This window comes from Cydia fagiglandana, chromosome 4 (assembly GCF_963556715.1).
Source record: "Cydia fagiglandana chromosome 4, ilCydFagi1.1, whole genome shotgun sequence".
In the NCBI taxonomy this organism is placed as follows: domain Eukaryota; kingdom Metazoa; phylum Arthropoda; class Insecta; order Lepidoptera; family Tortricidae; genus Cydia; species Cydia fagiglandana.
In genome coordinates, this window is record NC_085935.1 from 6,416,643 (window position 1) to 6,435,728 (window position 19,086).

General features: G+C 38.4%; 1 protein-coding gene and 1 non-coding gene across 2 annotated transcripts in view; both read right to left on the reverse strand.

The window, feature by feature from the left end:
* LOC134663524 (protein Wnt-6) overlaps positions 1–2,352 on the reverse strand; it is a 43,813-nt gene extending 41,461 nt beyond the window's left edge. The window contains exon 1 of the mRNA XM_063519916.1: positions 2,157–2,352. Within this exon, the coding sequence (XP_063375986.1) occupies positions 2,157–2,218 (62 nt within the window). The 5' untranslated portion in view covers positions 2,219–2,352. The remainder of the gene's footprint in view (positions 1–2,156) is intronic.
* Positions 2,353–18,652: 16,300 nt separating this feature from the next.
* On the reverse strand, positions 18,653–18,723 carry Trnag-ccc (transfer RNA glycine (anticodon CCC)). Its single transcript has one exon. It is a non-coding gene; the product is annotated as a tRNA-Gly (tRNA).
* Positions 18,724–19,086: the final 363 nt, after the last annotated feature.

Genomic DNA, 19,086 nt, shown 5'->3' on the forward strand with positions numbered 1-19,086 from the left:
ATAGTAGGTACTAATTGATAAAAAATAAACCGAGGAATAAAACAACACAAAATTGCTCAAACAAGTTGTTTGAGGCAAAAGGTATAAACTTAATAAAAGTAAATATGTGTCACCCTCTTAAAAAAAATAAGATAATACCTTATTTAAGCCAATAAGAGAACGTTCTCTAGAAAGTTAAAAATTTTCCGGAAAATTCTTCGAAAAGAAATTCTCAGAAACGAGAACGTTCTCATCGGTAGAACACGCTGCTTCAGAACCGCAAAAAGTGTAACATACGGCATACTTCCAAAGCTCACGCCCTTGCAAGACTTACCCCCTTATGCATAAAACGTTATGGGCCTAATTTAGTAAAATTATGTTTTATCACTTTCTTACAAATACATAAGTCAAAATTACAGATAAAGACAAACGATTATTAGCTAACTGAGTTGTAGCGCGTTTATGTATAAGGGGGTGAAACTCCAAAAAAATAGACTGAAACCGCAAGAAATTAATCGCAGTGCGTTCTAAGCCCACAAGCCTCAATTTAGCTATTGTTTGTTTGTCTTAATCTGTCATTATGACTTATGTATTTGTAAGAAAGAGATAAAGCATAAATTAACTAAATACGGAATATTACGCGAAACTCTGCGTAGGGGGCGCTACTGCCACAATCCATCACAATCTGGGGGTCTACCGCGAAACTAGAAAATAGAAATTTAGTTATATCACCTCTCTATTACTCTTACATATTCGAGCGATAAAGAGGAAGATAACTACATTTCGATTTTCGCGTTTCCCGGTAAGCCCTTGTTAACAAACCGCCTTAATGCATCCATATTTTATTTGTCTGTGAAAACTTGTCAAAATCAGTTTAAGGCACAGTATGTATAAGTGACTATGGTTTACTAGGTAGCTTAGTGCTGCACTCTGGCGGCAGAACATTGCAGTAATATCCCCTATTGAGGCATGTAGTTCTATGAATAAGGGGGTAATACCGACAAAATAAAAGACGAGGCTCTCAATACATTTTTAATTTCGGACAACGGTCCATTAAACTGACAGTAACTGCCGTTTTCGAACTTCAAGATATATTCACAAGAGACGACACGTTCTAGATACGTTATAGTTTAGATATCAACTAGTTCTCTTTTGCAACGCAATTCGGGCGACTAATGTCTTTTTTACGTTAGATAGGGTAAGATATCTTTTAAGTAAATGTGAATTAGATCTCTAAGTCATATCCTGTGGAAATCGTTCAAGAGTATCTCCAGAATCGCGCAAATGTCAAATTTGACAGGTTAGATCTTAAACATATCGTTATCGTTTCTTGGTGATGTCTGAAAGATGTCTAATAGATGTCTATTTCATAATCCGAATCAGACCTTAATCCCTTCTCCATAAATATGTACACCCCGCCCACGAATAAGCTTTTTCATTATTGATATGTACTACTGCTACTATCATATTAATAAATTCGACTTAAAACTCATATTTTACTTGAAATATTTATCAGCTGATTCGTCTTTCATAGCTCAAAAACTAAAGAAGTACCCTTGGCCCTTGTCCTTTCTGTAGATAACGTCAATGGGGGGCTAGCCACGATGACAACCGTAGATATAAAACGCCAACCTAAAATTAAATAAGGTATGGAAATAACCACGTTACTTTTTGTAGCATCTGTCACCCCGATACAGTTTTTTCTTTTCGTTTGGCGTTTATCGACGTACGTTATTGTTTACTTGGCTAGGCCCCCTATAAACAATGGTTGACGTCCATATTTGATTTTTTACAGAGATACCTATCTGTAAAAAAGTTGTATTAGCGGAAGGCACTTTTAAAGTTTTTGACGTGATAACGTCTTATAAATCGATGAACACCGGTAGCATGCACGAAAAAGTGTCACGTTGTGGACAGATCTCCATGGTAACGTTACGTAATGTAATGGTAATGGTAACATTCCATTTCTAACCGCAGCTGCACTACCGGTACTGAACGCGTGGCTGACATTGTCAATTTCCATAGTAAAATTGACAGTAGTGCAGCAGAGCTGTCGTTGAAAATGGAATGTTACCCTAATGTTTTCTTATGACGTTACACGCAAAATATCGTCCGTAAACCGACTTTACACACAACTATTTTTTTTTTTCCCTATTATTGTATGGTACTCAACTCACCACCAGGAATCAGTGATGGGCGCGAGCAGAATCAAGCAAGCGGCGATAACTACAGGCCGCATCTCTGGGACATCACTACATCGCGAACATGCTGGAACAGGTTCAGGTTTACATTGGAAACTTTTAGGAAACACCGAAATTTCGCAGCGTACCGCGTTCCCTTTCGGGCGGAGATCGCGACGACGACTGACGGCTCACCTGCGTGCGCGCAGGGTTGCGCGCTCGAGCGATTTTCGCGCTATTTTGGTTGAGATTTGGCGGATTAGCCTTCATGATTAGAAAAGCTCACACGCGTGAATTAAATACTTTACACCCTTGTTTTAAAGTAGATTTTCTTTAATGTTTCAATACTTTTACATTATTGCTGATACAATTGCCAGCTAATACATATCATTAACTCATTATTTTTATCATAAGAAAAAATTAAAGGTTGATTTTATTGAATTTTAATACTAGCTATAGCTACGTATATATAGATATGATATTAATGAGAATGAGTAGGCGTGGGACAGTTTTGATTACTGTAACCGGTATGTCGGAACAAGCTTTTACCGCGACGCATATGATTTGTTTAACGTGAGATAAAGGGTACGGCTGTGTGTTCTCTGGATTCCCATTTCCCATTGAATGGAAGAATGAATGAATCTAATTAAATTCAATTAATAATAATCCAATGGAGGAATTAATTAATGGAGGTCCAAGGGGGGGGGGGCTATATGTTCAGCAGTGGACGTCTTATGGCTGAGATGATGATGGTGATGAATAATAATGAACTAATTCCTTTTGATCACTTGATTAATCATAGGTGTAAGTCTGAGAAAAAAATTTACAATACTGTTACCCGAAATATTCTATGCAATATAAACATTTATGTTTTCAAAGTAGGTAGGTAAAATTTCAGGGTTCAGATTGTCATTACGCATTGCATACGTTGCGTACATGGGTTCAGTTTGTCGCTGCCTTGTATAACCACAATCTCTGCCGTATTCGAAATTACTAGAACTTACGACACGTACTAGATCCATTCTAGATACGTTATAGTTTAGATATCAACTAGTTTTCTTTTGCAGCGCAATTCGGGCAGCCAATATCATTTTTACGTTAGATAGAGTAAGATATCTATTAGGTGTGAATTAGATCTCTAATAAGTCATATCCTGTGTAAATCATTCAAGAGTATCTCCAGAATCGCGCAAATGTCAAATTTGACAGGTTAGATCTTAAACATAATATATCGTTATCGTATCTTGGTGATGTCTAAAAGATGTCTAATAGATGTCTATTTCATAATCCGAATCGGGCCCACTGGCTGCTGCTCGACGCAATGTTGGTGAATTTGCGAAGCACCGCCATTTTCCATAGAGCTGAATAGACACCGACACTTAAAAGACGCTAGTATGGGGCGGCCCTAATACAATTATATTTATAAATACAGTCTAGTTTACTTCAAAGGTCAAAACATTTCCCTAAAGACGAATAGACTATGTATTCGTAGCGACGGACTACTTAACGCTCGTGAAAGGGCAGCGGGAACTGATGCGGTCTGGCCTTCGGTTTTACATTTATCTACTGGATTGACGAAATGTTAGCGTTCGAGTAAGTAGCGAAACTAAAATAAATACCATAAATGTCTGATTGTAGTCGGAGTTCTGTTAGGAATGAGTTTTGACAGTTTTGATTTGTTCCTTACAGGTATAAATAAAGCTTAGACCTACCTATGTACAGACAACATACTTAAAAAAAAAAAATAAAAAAATAAAGCGTTTATTCACAAGCTTACTTACATTTAGATACAATACATTCTTCTGCGAAACCACATAGCGGTTTGTTGGTAAGGCTTAGACAGCCTTATCTCGTTTTTCTGGAATGACCGAAATACGTTTCCGATACAATTTCGATACGTCAATCGCGAGAATAAGGCGAGTGATAGACAGTGAGCGAGCTATTATTGGCGGTGCGCTTGCGCAGAATCTGTTAAACAAACAAAGCTCCGTGAAAACACCTGGTGCTGGGAAATAGATGACAACAAAGCTTTGAGCCTTTTTAGAGGCGTGTCCTAAAAATAGCAGTGAACGGAATATTAACCGGATTTGAGATGTAACCGGAATTTGGATGTTTCAATGTCAGTGTCAGGTACAATGAAAGGAATCAACCTCGATATGAGAGACAATCGGCGCGATTCGGGAAATGATTTCGAGATTCAATAGATATGAAATAGTAAAGATATATGACGTTCCACGGCAAAAGGTACCTTATGGCGGCTGGCGCTTACGCTATTATTAACGCCGCTCCAATATTCAGCCGGGGCAATGGTACCTTTTGCCGTGAAGCGTCACATATTTTTACTACAGTAGAACCCGCTTAAGACGATTCTGAGGGGACCTAGCAAAATAAGCGTCTTAAACGGGAAATCGTATTAAACGTGAAATAAAAACTAGTATTATTTCATGTACAAACACAGCAGCGGTGATAATGAGCGAATGATATCTAAGTGTAGGTAGGTATAAGTTCACATGCGGTTAAATAATCTAGGAACACTAACGATAGGCTCAACTATAAAGTCGTGGACTCCGTGCACTCCGTGGCCCATAACCGTCAAGCAGATGGCATAGCATTCTCACGCCGATAAGGACCCGACAAAAGATACCTATTAAAGACAAAACAAAAAACCTAAGGTAGGTAGGTAATAAACACATTAAAAAATGTTGGCTAACGGCGTATTGTATATCAACAACACGACCGTACAATGGTTATGGCAATAACACAAACGTGCAGATGGTTCGTAACGGGAATTTTAGATGGCGTATTAAGCGGGACGCGAGTCGTATTAACCGTGAAAAAATGTATGAAAACAGGCCTAAAGTAGCAGGGACCGGCGAAAATAGCGTATTATGCGGGAAATCGTTTTAAACGTGATCGTATTAAGCGGGTTTTACTGTATTTCATATCCAGTGAATCTCTAAATCATTTCCCGAATCGCGCCGAATAAGCTTGAAACTCGTATTTAATTATGGCCTTCTAAATTGCCTTAAAAGTCACAGAAAATCTCGTGTGCACGTCGGAAGTCATTCAAGGCCAAAGATTACAGAAAACGGTTTTTCGCTAATACAGTACATTATTAAAATAAATTAATGTAATGCTCAACTCTAGCGGGCATTGCGGTTAATATTTTTTATGTTAGTAAGGAGCAAAAATATTCCATCCTGCCTTTGAGCACTACTATTTTAAGGGAGAAAAAGTGTACAAATATTAAAGAAAACAGAAAGTCTCGTATACCTAATACGAGTGTTTAAAAGCACAAATTACAGTCAAGTCAGTTCCCACATTTTATTATGCTATTAAAGTCAATAAAATGCTCTCAATTATAAACAAATGTATTTTATTGCATTACGTATACTCGCCGAGATTTAGATGAGTTCAGTAGACAGCGTAAATTTAACACATTGGGGATAAAAAAAACTGATTTATTGCCACAATATACGAGATATTGTAAAGTTAACACTTCCAACGCTGCCATGGAGGTAAATTCAAACTTATATTTTGATTATATAATTTTTAAGAAAAAAAACCGACTTCTATGGGGGCCGGTGAAAGATTATTGTAGATGGTACACTATGTAGAAAAGGAGGTAAAACCACCCACTTTTTTACTAGCATTTCGCTTCTGTAAGGGTCGTAGTTCTAGCCTAACCTAACCCACTTAACGGCCCATGCGGTGCGGTGTACGGGGGTTTAAGCGGGAGGGGCTAGTAAGATTGGCATCATCATACTTATATACTTACACATTTTATGGTAGGTAATCATAGTGGTTTATTTAGTTAAGGTATCCTAGTGGTTTTCCGGGTCAAGGTCCGGGTCCGAGTCCGGGTCTGAGTCCGGGTCCGAGTCCGGGTCCGAGCCCGGGTTTGAGTCCAGGTCCGGGTCCGGGTCCGAACCGGATCCGGGTATGAGTCCGGTTCTGGGTCCGAGTCCGGGACCCAGTCCAAGTCAAAATCGAAATTCGTAATCACCAAATGTGTACTATGCGTTGTTGAAGAGTTCTATTCTGGTCATCATCAGCAGTTCCATTTCATCAAATGCGACAGTTTTTAATGTAAATGCTTGATTTTATGATGAAAATACAAAAAAATCTATGCGTATGCCTTTAATATTTGAGGAGTTCCCTCGATTCCTTATGGATCCCATCATCAGAACTCGAGCTTGACAAAAATGTTGCTTAAAAACTTAACTTGCTTAACAAACATAACGAAGAGGAAAAATCGCCAAACGTGAACTATGCGTCGTTGAAGAGTTCTGTTCTGATCATCATCAGCAGTTCCACTTCATCAAATGCGACAGTTTTTAATGAAAATGCTTAATTTTCTGATGTAAATACAAAAATCTCTATACGCATGCCTTTAATATTTGAGGAGTTCCCTCGATTCCTTATACATCCCATCATCAGAACTCGAGCTTGACAAAAATGTGCATTAAAAACTTAACTTGCTTAACAAACATAACGAAGAGGAAAAATCTCGAAACGTGAACTATGCGTCGTTGAAGAGTTCTGTTCTGATCATCATCAGCAGTTCCACTTCATCAAATGCGACAGTTTTTAATGAAAATGCTTAATTTTCTGATGTAAATACAAAAATCTCTATACGCATGCCTTTAATATTTGAGGAGTTCCATCGATTCCTTATGGATCCCATCATCAGAACTCGAGCTTGACAAAAATGTACATTAAAAACTTAACTTGCTTAACAAACATAACGAAGAGGAAAAATCTCGAAACGTGAACTATGCGTCGTTGAAGAGTTCTGTTCTGATCATCATCAGCAGTTCCACTTCATCAAATGAGACAGTTTTTAATGAAAATGCTTAATTTTCTGATGTAAATACAAAAATCTCTATACGCATGCCTTTAAGATTTGAGGAGTTCTCTCGATTCCTCATGGATCCCATCATCAGAACTCGAGCTTGACAAAAATGTGCATTAAAAACTGAACTTGCTTAACAAACATAACGAAGAGGACAAATCGCAAACCGTGAACTATGCGTCGTTGAGGAGTTCCGTTCTGATCATCATCAGCAGTTCCACTTCATCAAATGTCACTCTTTTGGATGTATATGCTTGATTTGATGATAAAAACCCAAAAATCACTATATGTATGCCTTTAACATTTGAGGAGTTCCCTCGATTCCTCATGGAACCCATCATCAGAACTGGGTTTTGACAGAAACGGGACCAATCTGTATGCATATACATTCAATCAAAAAAATTATTTTCAAAATCGGTCCAGTAATGACGGAGATATGAAGTAACAAACATAAAAAATAAAAAAAATAAAAAAAATAAAAAACATACAACCGAATTGATAACCTCCTCCTTTGGGATTTGGAAGTCGGTTAAAAATTGGTAGGTGTCGAAATGATGTATTGTTATTATCCTGTTTGTCATTATTACTTAGAATTAAGAATATGGTAGCAATTGTTGAAACAGTGACCAGCCGGCGTATTATGGATGGCTTTATCCATCTTTATCTACGTGATAAAATAACTGTCACTTTTTAACACCATGGAATATTAGAAAGTGACGGACACCATTTTATCACGCTGTCACGTAGACAAGAACGACCATCATATCCGAACAGCATCGGACAATTCAAAATACGCTCGATTTTTGGATTAGAAGTTGCTTATATAATTTAATATCTGCAACTCCACAACTGGCGGACATTAGGTACAAAATTCCAATTGTTTACTGTAATATTCTCAAAGAATTCCAAAGAACAGAAGCAGGGCAACCGCAACATCAAAAGGCGAAAATTGTTTGACAAGATATTCTACAAACATTATTTTCACATTGTTCGGCCTTTTCCTTTGATTCGTCTGTTCATTTGTTTTTCTTGAATTGCGGCTGATAGATTGTTATTGTTGATTTTTGCTGCTATGTGTACTTGACCAACTTACATGACCCAGACGCAAGGAGTTAGGGGAATCTAGGAGGGTTTGAATGCAAAGAACACTCGTGAACAAATCATACAAGACGAGAGGTGCTCGCGCTAAAACCATTCCTCTGTCGCGCAGAGAAGTGCACCACTTAAGTTTATTTGTTCATATTTGCTAACAGTAAACAAAACATCCTTACTTGTTGGGTCTAAACCGATACAGTCATGAATCAATTGTAGATATAAGTGGCTGTAGGAAAACTGTCATGAAATAAAAATTCGATCATGACAATACATGAGTCAAAATGGTGACATTTTTATCGTCCGATTTCGTAAATTCATCATCATCATCATCATCATCTCAGCCTATATACGTCCCACCCACTGCTGGGCACAGGCCTCCTCTCGAGCGCGAGAGGGCTTGGGCTATAGTCCCCACGCTAGTAAATTTCGTAAATTAGTAAAATTAAATGAGCAACCTTATTTCATAAATCTGTGAGTGTCAAATATACCAATAGGTAATATTTTTCAAACTGAAAGGGTAAGTACGATGATAATTGTCATCTCTATATAATTTATAACCCAAAAATGCTAAATGTAATATTGTATTGAATTGACATCCATCATCGTACCTATTACCCTTCTTTTAGTTTGAAAAATACTATAGCGAAGGTCGTTCTACGCGGGTGCAGGGCTACATCCGCGAAAATCGAAGTTCGCAAATTGCGGGGATTTTTCTCTGTCACTCTAATTACGCCTTCATTGGAGTAAAAGAGAAAGATCCCCGCAATTTGCGAATTTCGGTTTTCGCGGTAGCCGCTCAGTCTAGTTGTCGTCTATTAGAACAATGAATTATTTACGTTAAAGGAATGGGCAAGTTTCGTATCTTTACTTACAACCTTTAAGATATCATGAAACCACATTAACTAATTACAAAAGTACATTTGAAATGTTAATAACCTGTTCAAGTTTACTCGGCCAGCATCTTCATAAATAACCAATCAGATAGTCCTGCCTTGTATTATGCCAATTTTATTCATAAACAATATGTATAACAATTTAGGTGGTCTTGCCAGTGAAGGCATAAAAACGGTATTATATTTTAAGGCTCGATTAAAGATGGCTCACTCAACGAGAAATATCTAACAAATCAATTAAAGCAATGCAAAGAATTCATTCACCTTTCAGTGACGTGGATGAAAAGTAAAACTAATGTCGATATCGATAATTTTATGGGAAATTTATTTAGATATCTTCCCACTAAATGACACTATAAAACTTTTCTTTGTACTACTACTTACTTACTGCTATGGCGCAACGACCCGAAGTAGATTTTGCGCCATAGCAGTAAGTAAGTAGTAGTACAAAGAAAAGTTTTTCTATGTATAGCCAATATAGTGGGAAGATATGTAAATAAATACTACTACAAACCGGTTAACCAGTTAGGTATTGTACTACCACAATACCTAAATCTTAAGGGGGAGGCCAATGTTCAGCAGTGGACGTCTTATGGCTGAGATGATGATGATGAACTTAAATGTAATAATAAATATCAGAATTTTTAATTTAGAATTCGACTTCAATTAATGCACATTGCGTTAAGCAATTGTATGTTGAAGTAAAGCGAAAGAACCAGCGTGTAGTTAATGATTAGGACGGAATTATAAACTAAATAAATGTTTTACAGAGTCCATCCGTACATCCGTCCAACTAATAATATTAAATTCAGGGCTGAGAAAATAGCTCAGAATGTCTATTGGAACCTCATATCTTGACTGGCTTGACTTTAGTCGGAATTTAACATGTTCTTAATGAACTTGATCTGCTGGATTCTCTTACTCATTTACAATTTATTTAACAAACTTTGTACGTTACTATTTGTGAAAATTACCAACACAACCAGTACTTAGATTCAAATTTAAATATTGCATGTTTTACACCGTAACGATAAAGTCTCATCGATATTCAAATTTATATTACCCCCGCACTAACGTTATCGCGTCATCGATTAAAACATTTTGATTAGCTTTCGACTTACGGGCAATGTCATAATCCTAAAACAAAAACTAAACGCACTAAACGCCATTATCATCTCTCCACAACCGGTCTTTCCGAGTCTTTGCAGCTTTTAGAAATTACATTCCACATCAATGCTACAAAGTTGGAATGGTTTAAGCGACATTTATTAGCATATAACGTAGTCGCGTACGTCGTTCATTTCCTCAGATTTTTTGCGTGAGTTAAAATATGCTTAGCTTTTAATGTGATGATATGTCACTTACGTCATTTTGCACACAGAGTCATGATACATTAAACGCTTAATATACAAGATAGCTATAACAGAAATAGACATGATGCCACCCCTGTCAAGTGACTGTGCAAGAAACGTCGATAGTGATCTTAGATTCCTTAGTCGATATGTTCGGACTGCAATCGAGTCGACAACCGGGCAGCCCTATTGAATTCGTGCTAGGTATGTTCTTAATTGTGACTCAAATTGACGTGTGGAAGACAGTTGTCAGACGAGAATGGGTTTGAAAGCGTCGATTAGTTGTTATGAATTGTGTGGTGACGACGGTGACGTGAAAGGCTAACATTTTCGACGTCATCGTCAAAGTGTTTCAATACAATGAATTAAAGCCTCACTAACGCTACGTCTTACGTAGGCGAACAACGCGCGAACGCGGCGCGGCGCGGCGCGGCGAAAGCGGCCGCCGCCGCGCCGCGCCGCGCCGCGCCGCCTGACATTCGCGTGCAAATCGCGCCGCACCGCGTTCGCAACGAGATCGCTTACGTAGGACACTTCTATGGGCATCAAAGGATTGATTTCGCCGCGCCGCGCCGCGCCGCGTTCGCGCGTTGTTCGCCTACGTAAGACGTAGCGTAATACCTGTATGTTAACAGAAAAACCGGGCAAGTGCGAGTCGGACTCGCGCACGAAGGGTTCCGTACCATAAAGCTAAAAAAAAACGGAAAAAAATGCAAAAAGAAAACGGTCACCCATCCATGTACTGACCACGCCCGACGTTGCTTACCTTTGATCAAAAATCACGTTTGCTGTATGGGGGGCCCCAATTAAATCTTTATTTTATTCTGTTTTTAGGCGTTTTTATTTTGTTGTTATAGCGGCAACAGAAATACATCATCTGTGAAAATTTCAACTGTCTAGCTATCACGGTTCGTGAGATACCGCCTGGTGACAGACAGACAGACGGACGGACGGACAGCGAAGTCTTAGTAATAGGGTCCCGTTTTACCCTTTGGGTACGGAACCCTAAAAATTACTTTTTTATACAAAAATCTCATCTTAATTAATACGCGGTGTAGGGTACCAAATTGGTACTACCAATCCATTGCATTGATTGATAATCTATCTTTAACATCTGGCCATAATACGATGCAACCAAGTATAATAAGCGGAAACACTTAGGGTAACATTCCATTTCCAACGATAGCTGCACTACTGTCAATTTTACAATGGAAATTGACAATGACAGCGACGCGTTCAGTACCGGTATAGTGCAGCTGCGGTTAGAAATGGAATTATACCATTATGAGTAATAAGTCACCCCTTTTATTCATAAAACTTAGCGAACCTTTGCAAAATTTAGTCCCTTTCTTACAGTCAGCAGCAGATATACCTGAGCGGGCAAGGTGTCCAAGAAAACATATACACTTCAATCGTCACAAAAATAAGGACATCTAAGTTGTCATTTTCACGTAGGCTTTCAGTTCGTCACATATATTTTAACTTCTGAGTTTTTCTTTAACACATACACCCTTATTTAATCACAATGACAATAACGGTTACAAAGTCAGTGGTAACTAAGCAGTCAAATTCAAGCTGCTGTCATTAATACCTACACGCACTCCAATCACGTACGTCAGCAGCCAGGGTGCCACCAATTGCTAAGCAGTTGTTATTTCAATGGTAACTAAGCATCAACATTTTATCTGTTCAACTATAAAAAAAATACTGTAGCAGCTACGAATTGACACCTCCTTTCTTAAAGAAGTATTTTATCGTCAAGTGTCAAACTTAGACAATAAATAAGTAGGTTCTACGAGAATGATCGGTTTTTTTATTTTAACTGTCATAATATGCGGCCGTTCTTCCAAATCGTAGAGCATATTATACATATTATTTATAAGGTAGATACAAACATAAGAATAAATTAACTTATCTATAAAATTAATAATTATCGATAAACTAAATTAAAACTAAAAACTGCAAAATTAAATGAAATAAAATTAAAATATGTCTAAAAAATTGGGCCCCTTTGGCATGGTGCCGAGGACGCTGGCAACGTTTCCCCGCTGTATTACTAAGCTAATACGTTGAGCGAGAATATATTATTTAGTACGCTTATTGTACACAGGGTGGCCCATTTAGATCGGCCAGTATGGGAAAATCTGATACTATAAAATATACACCGATCTCTTCTTAGGAACCATGTCATCGATTTTAGTAACACGAAAAACTGCATTCATACATTTAAAAAAAATGTGTACTCAGCTTAGGAATCGAACCCCGAACGTTTTGACAAATAAAACTAACACTATTTATATTTATTAGATATCGATTGTGTAGGTCTTAAGCAGTAAATGTTACTATGAAACATGATGTCTGAAATTAATAAAATGCATTGTTTTCATTTTCCACTGCTGACGTGCAGACGTCCACTGCTGAAGGGGGAGGCTTATGTTCAGCAGTGGTCGTCTTATGGCTGAGATGATGATGATGATTGTTTTCATATCCTTTAATTTATTTTAGTAAGTTTTCGAAAAGACCACCATGTTTTTCAATACATTTTACATACATTTTTTTTAAATGTTTGAATGCAGTTTTTCTTGTTACTAAAATCGATGACATGGTTCCTAAGAAGAGATCAGTGTGTCTTAGGTATAGTTTTAGATTTTCCCATACTGACCGATCTAAATGGGCCATCCTGTATAGTACTAAAATACGATGCCCCGAATCGATCAAAGCACAAAGGAGAAAATAATTAAATTGAAACGTAACACGTTCACTGTCCCAATCTGACATGTAAACCTTATGGCTTTGTAATAGAGGCTAGCCGTGGCCCCACGTGAGGAGCACGGGCAGTAAAGGTGTTAAACATATCCAACCTAGCAGTAAATATCAATTGGCATTCCGCACAGGAGTATGTTTGATGTTTGATGAGTACTTAATCTAAGGAACGCCCACTGCGGGTTCAAACCTACAACGTCTTGTTAGAAAGTCGTACATACGCTACATGTGACACATCTTCAAAAATTATAATTAATTATTATCTAATGCGAAATTAACATAAAACCAGAAGACACGAATTAATAATAGAAATGAAACCCAAAAAAAATAAAAAGCTGTAATCTCTAGGTGCGTACGACTGAGATTTGAACCCGCGGTCTCTGCTTTGAAAAGCAAACGCCTGAAACTGAGACCACAACGTGCCTTGACAATTGGCTCTAAATTCGGCTTCAGGTAGCTTTTGCTATGTGTCATTCGTTTTGACGATTCAGTTAAAAGAAATAGTTTGCAGTAAGTTGACCGAGAGGCTCCTGTCAAATGGTTGAAGGACAAAACGTGAGATAGATGTATGTGATGACAAGACTGTACTGCTTTCGATGATTGTCAAAACGCTTTACCTGAAATATACGAGTAGCATGGCTATCTTTCATTCAATATTCGACCATACTTGTAAGGTTTAAAGTCTATTTTTCCATATTGTTCAGATATATTTGACACGTTGACCGCTTAGATACCAGTGGTTTTTTGACAGCTAAGGTATCAATGACATGTTGTAAGTGTAGAAATTAATGAATAGTGACTGTTAACATCTTTGTGACACGCTGAGCGCTCACAAGTAAATCCTACCATGACAGTCAACAACTTTTTGACAGTTTAAACGTTTACCTCTCTTTGAGCACCTGGAGTGTATAGCGACTTCTGCTGCTGACTGTACAAACACGAATATCATAATTTTTAGGAAAAAAAAACCGACTTCTATGGGGCCCGGTGAAAGATTATGGTAGATGGTGCACTATGTAGAAAAGGAGGTAAAACCAGTACTTTCTAGTAGCATTTCGTTTCCGTAAGGGTCGTAGTTCTAGCCTAACCTAACCCACTTCTCTGATAGCAGTTCGGTTGGTTCTGTGAGGATCGCAGTTCGAACCTAATCAAACCCACTTTTCTAGTAGCATTTCGTTTCTGTAAGGCTCGCAGTTCTAACCAAACTTAACCCACTTTTGTTCGGTTCTGTGAGGATCGCAGTTCAAACCTAACCTAACCCACTTAAGGGCGCATGCGGTGCGGTGTACGGGGGTTTGAGCGGGAGGGGTTTGGCATCATCATACTTTATACCTTGATAGGTAATCATAACGGTTTATTTAGTTTAGGTATCATAGTGGTTTTCCGGGTCAAGGTCCGGGTCTCTGAGTCCGAGTCCAAGTCCCGGTCCTAGTCCGGGTCCGGGTCCGAGTCCGGGTTCGAGTCCGAGTTCGGGTCCGAGTCCGGGTCCGAGTCCGAGTCCGGGTCCGAGTCCGAGTCCGAGTCCAGGTCCGGGTCCGAACCGGATCCGGGTACGAGTCCGGATCCCAGTCCAAGTCAAAATCGAAATTCGAAATCACCAAACGTGTACCACTTCATCAAATGCGACAGTTTTTAATGTAAATGCTTGATTTAGTGATGAAAATACAGAAAATTCTATACGTATACCTTTAAGATTTGAGAAGTTCCCTCGATTCCTTATGGATCCCATCATCAGAACTCGAGCTTGACAGAAATGTGGCTTAAAAACTAAACTTGCTTAGTAAACATAACGAAGAGGTCAAATCGCCAAACGTGAACTATGCGTCGTTGAAGAGTTCCGTTCTGATCATCATCAGCAGTTCCACTTCATCAAATGTGACAGTTTTTAATGAAAATGCTTGATTTTCTGATGAAAATACAATAATTTCTATACGCATGCCTTTAAAATTTGAGGAGTTCCCTCGATTTCTCATGGATCCCATCATCAGAACTTATTTATTATACTTATTTATATTACGAAAGTAATGACGGAGATATGGAGTAACAAACATAAAAAATAATAATAAAAAAAAACATACAACCGAATTGATAACCTCTTCCTTTGGGATTTGGAAGTCGGTTAAAAATGACAGATAAGAACAAACGATTATCAAGGGCTTTTTAGACTCTACAAGCGTTTTTCAATAACGCCATGAAATAGATTTTCTGAAAGCGTCGGTTTATTATACCGATAAATACAAGCATTGTACAGTCGCCATCAGATATATCGGAGCGGCCAAGGTGCTCACAAATATCTGAGCACGCCTCTATTGTCAGGGCGTTAGAGTTAGAGCGCTTGTTCAGATATTGTGAACACCTTGGCCGCTCCGATATATCTTATGGCGACTGTATAACGTCCGCGACTGTAATATTTTAATTGAAATCCCTCGTTTTACACCAGCTCGTAACTCGCAGTGGGTCGCCATTCGCCATTGTTTAAATACAACATACAACTAATTAAGTATTGCGATACGAAGGAACTAAATATTGGTTTTTTGTTACGCCAATGTTATGGGTTATCGGAGGAAGGTGGGGACACGCTTCTAAATCTTTTTCTGTGCATCATACACATTTTTTAGCAAACTTGTTCGCGTCTTTCCTGTAGACATCGCAATTTTAAGCGGGAATCTAAAGCTATATTTAAGCGGTAAGTTTACAGGCGGGATACATTTTGTCAGTAGGTAGTTACTTGAGACTCAAATAACAAAAACGGTATACTTATCTATATATATACCAGAGTCGTTAACTTCGATTGTACTCGTATTGTCTACAGAAGTGACCTTTTTCTAAAATGTATTTGACCCCCGTATATTGTTACTAAAACCGATAGTTTGGGAGAGTGGTATTATATCGAGCTTCAGATAAAGCGAAACACGAACAAAGTAGACCGGTCAATGCAATACATACCTATTACCCACATTATTAATTAGTACCTAGTAAGTAAGATTTCATCATCATCATCATCATTCTAGCCTTCAGTCGCCCACTGCTGAGCATAGGCCTCTCTTCGTGTACGCCACTTATTCAAAAGTGCCCCGCAATTTTCCGAATGTCATCCACCCAACGAGCTAACGGACGCCAGGCGCTTCTTCCATCCGAAGTAAGATTTAATATAGATTTAGTGATGGAAACCCCAGTAAATATGATATCATCATTGCCAGTGAATATCCTCTTAAACTCTCTAAAGTCATAATCCATTTGATATCCAGGGATTCCTAAAGATTCCCGGCAAAAACGGGCTCGTCGAACGTGTGTGCAAAATCATTAGCAAGTTAGCCACGGAAACTTTTCACGCCTAAAAGCCTTATGTGACTATTAAAATGGTATGGAAACACGACTTCTTGAGCACAGTAGAACCTCCGTGTAAATCGCTCCAACTATGGATGTACATAAAACCGGAGAGTACGGTCGCTTTTTTGTTAATCAAAATTGACCTTTGTCACCGAGCCAGACAGTTGATTATAGGAGACTTGAGAAAACGATCCGAAAGAAAGTATCAGACCAGAGGACTGTGTCTCACTGTAGATAAGAAAATATAAAATATTTGTTTGGTGTAAAACATTATACCTACTTTAAAAAAGAAACGACTAAGTAATTAATAATTGTTTACAGTTACACCAAATAGGATGCTGCTTAGCATAAGCGACACTGATTTTCAGGGCACCCAGATAACCAGATATTGACATCATTGCTCCTTTAATCAAGACGAGACGCGAACCTCTAGTTTGACTTCTCTTTCACTTTGTTGAAGTAATCAGTCCGGAATCTACACAGGTCCGTGGCTCCAGCTTACCCCGGTTTCAAACAATAACTCGTAAACATTTATCACGCGTTATAAATGGCCATTTTTCAAAGGGCACTAATTATTTTCACCGACGAACAACAATTGATTTGCCGCTTTTCACTTTAAAACTTTACAATTATGATTATTACGGGCTTAATGACTTATTAGGTTGCGTGGGCTGTAAAACTTGTTTTGGAAACAAAGTGAGAAAGGTATTTGTTTACCGATATGCAACCGTGTGGGCTGCTATTGAAATCTGTATGGGAATTAATTATACATAATGTTACCTACTTATTTGGTGCGACAACAATTTGCCGGAATTTATGTTGAGGTCACAGGACTTAATCTATAAAGATAGTAGACTCCGACCACGGTAAGTTTGCACAGACGTGGCACTCTTGCAAGTAATTAATAGAATTAGGCGTTACTTTGCGGTTAAGACGAAAGTGGACGACGACGAGTCTTATTTCAAATTTATGATGATTTCAGCAATGTCAAAAGTGTGTACGTAGAGCATGACGTTGTTCGGTAGTTGCTTTTAGTAATGTGATAAGCTAGACTTCATTAAATAATGGTTAAACGCGTTTCAGTACTAAATATCTGTGGGAGGCCGATACTGCGCGTGTTTTCCGAGATAAGACCTAGCTAGATCGATTTGTCACCACCGGAAACCAACATATAGCAAATTTCCTCGAAATCGTTAGAGCAGTTTCCGAGATCCTCGAATTATATAAATAAATATTGCTCGTTTAAAGGTAATATAAGGTGCTCCATTAGCTGCACACTTCCACGTTAGTTCATAGAATACCTAATAAGCTATCAATATTACACTTTCAACTCCTGATTCTATTGTAACGTCTACATTCAATTCAACTACAACTAATTCCTGATTCTATTGTAACGTCTACATTCAATTCAACCACTGTAAATACATAGAATATTATACCACTATTAATAGAAGACATTAAACGGAAGTCGGATGACTCATGGACATCCTGTTACAATTTCTTGAACCCGGGTCTTTCCACTGTACAGACCTTCACTGAATCATCAGTATTATAAATTCAATAATTATACCCTGAATCACTATAATTTTTTCACCCCATTGTACTCAAAATGGTCTAATGACGTACGTTGAACGTTCTGAGAACATTCTGAAATTTCCAACACCATGTAACCGCAATTTTTTGTCATAATTTGAAGTTAATTCCTAAAATTGTATGACTAGGTGCGAAATCCTAAATGTTTCTAAAAATAACGTCTGCCTTTCAAACACAAGGGGGTACCCGAGCCTCCCGACTGCCCAAGGGTCCCCTACCTCCCCTACTTAACATTTTTCACTAATTAAAAAAGTGCAATGGAATAAAATAAATAAGATGTAAATTTAACGAAATGTACCTACGTACATACTTACATGTAAGTAACGTCGACTGTATCTAACTAAAGAATAACTAATTTGCGCTCATCACCCATGACTCATCATTACAAAATATTTCAAGAACACAGCCGCAAATTCGCATAATTTGTCCCATTCCCATGCCATTTACAGGAATTTCAACGCATGGGAATGTTAGCGCTCCCACCTACCGCATTCACACAGTAACGGAATGACAGATTTCCCTTCCGATATTAAAATACGCACGTCAGACATTCAAAGATGCAGGGAATTCGTTTGATTAAAAAACTAATCAAAATAAAAAAATACAAAAATGCTGCACTGCCCGGGAATCGAACCCGGGTCGCAAGAATGGGAATCTTGCATGATACCACTACACCAGCAGTGCTCGCGGCGAGGAAGCGAAATTTGTTATCGTATCGTTCATGAGTTGCGCAGTACGTTGACCTGCGCGCACATAGCGCCATGGATGGAGGCGTTGACGGCACGTACGATGTGCATCGTCAGCTTCATATTGCTATGTAAACAATGCAATTCGTATGCAGCGTACGTGCCTACTTAATGTTAACTTGGTTTGTGTACGAATTTTTACTAACAGTGTTCAATATTAATTACATATTGGGAGTATTAGGCCAAGAAATAAGAAGTTATAGAGGGAAATGCTAGGAACACAATTTTTGACTCCGTAACTTTGTTTGGACTAGTTAGGAGGTGAACATATCAAAAGTCCCCGGCCGTAGCCCCGGTGCTG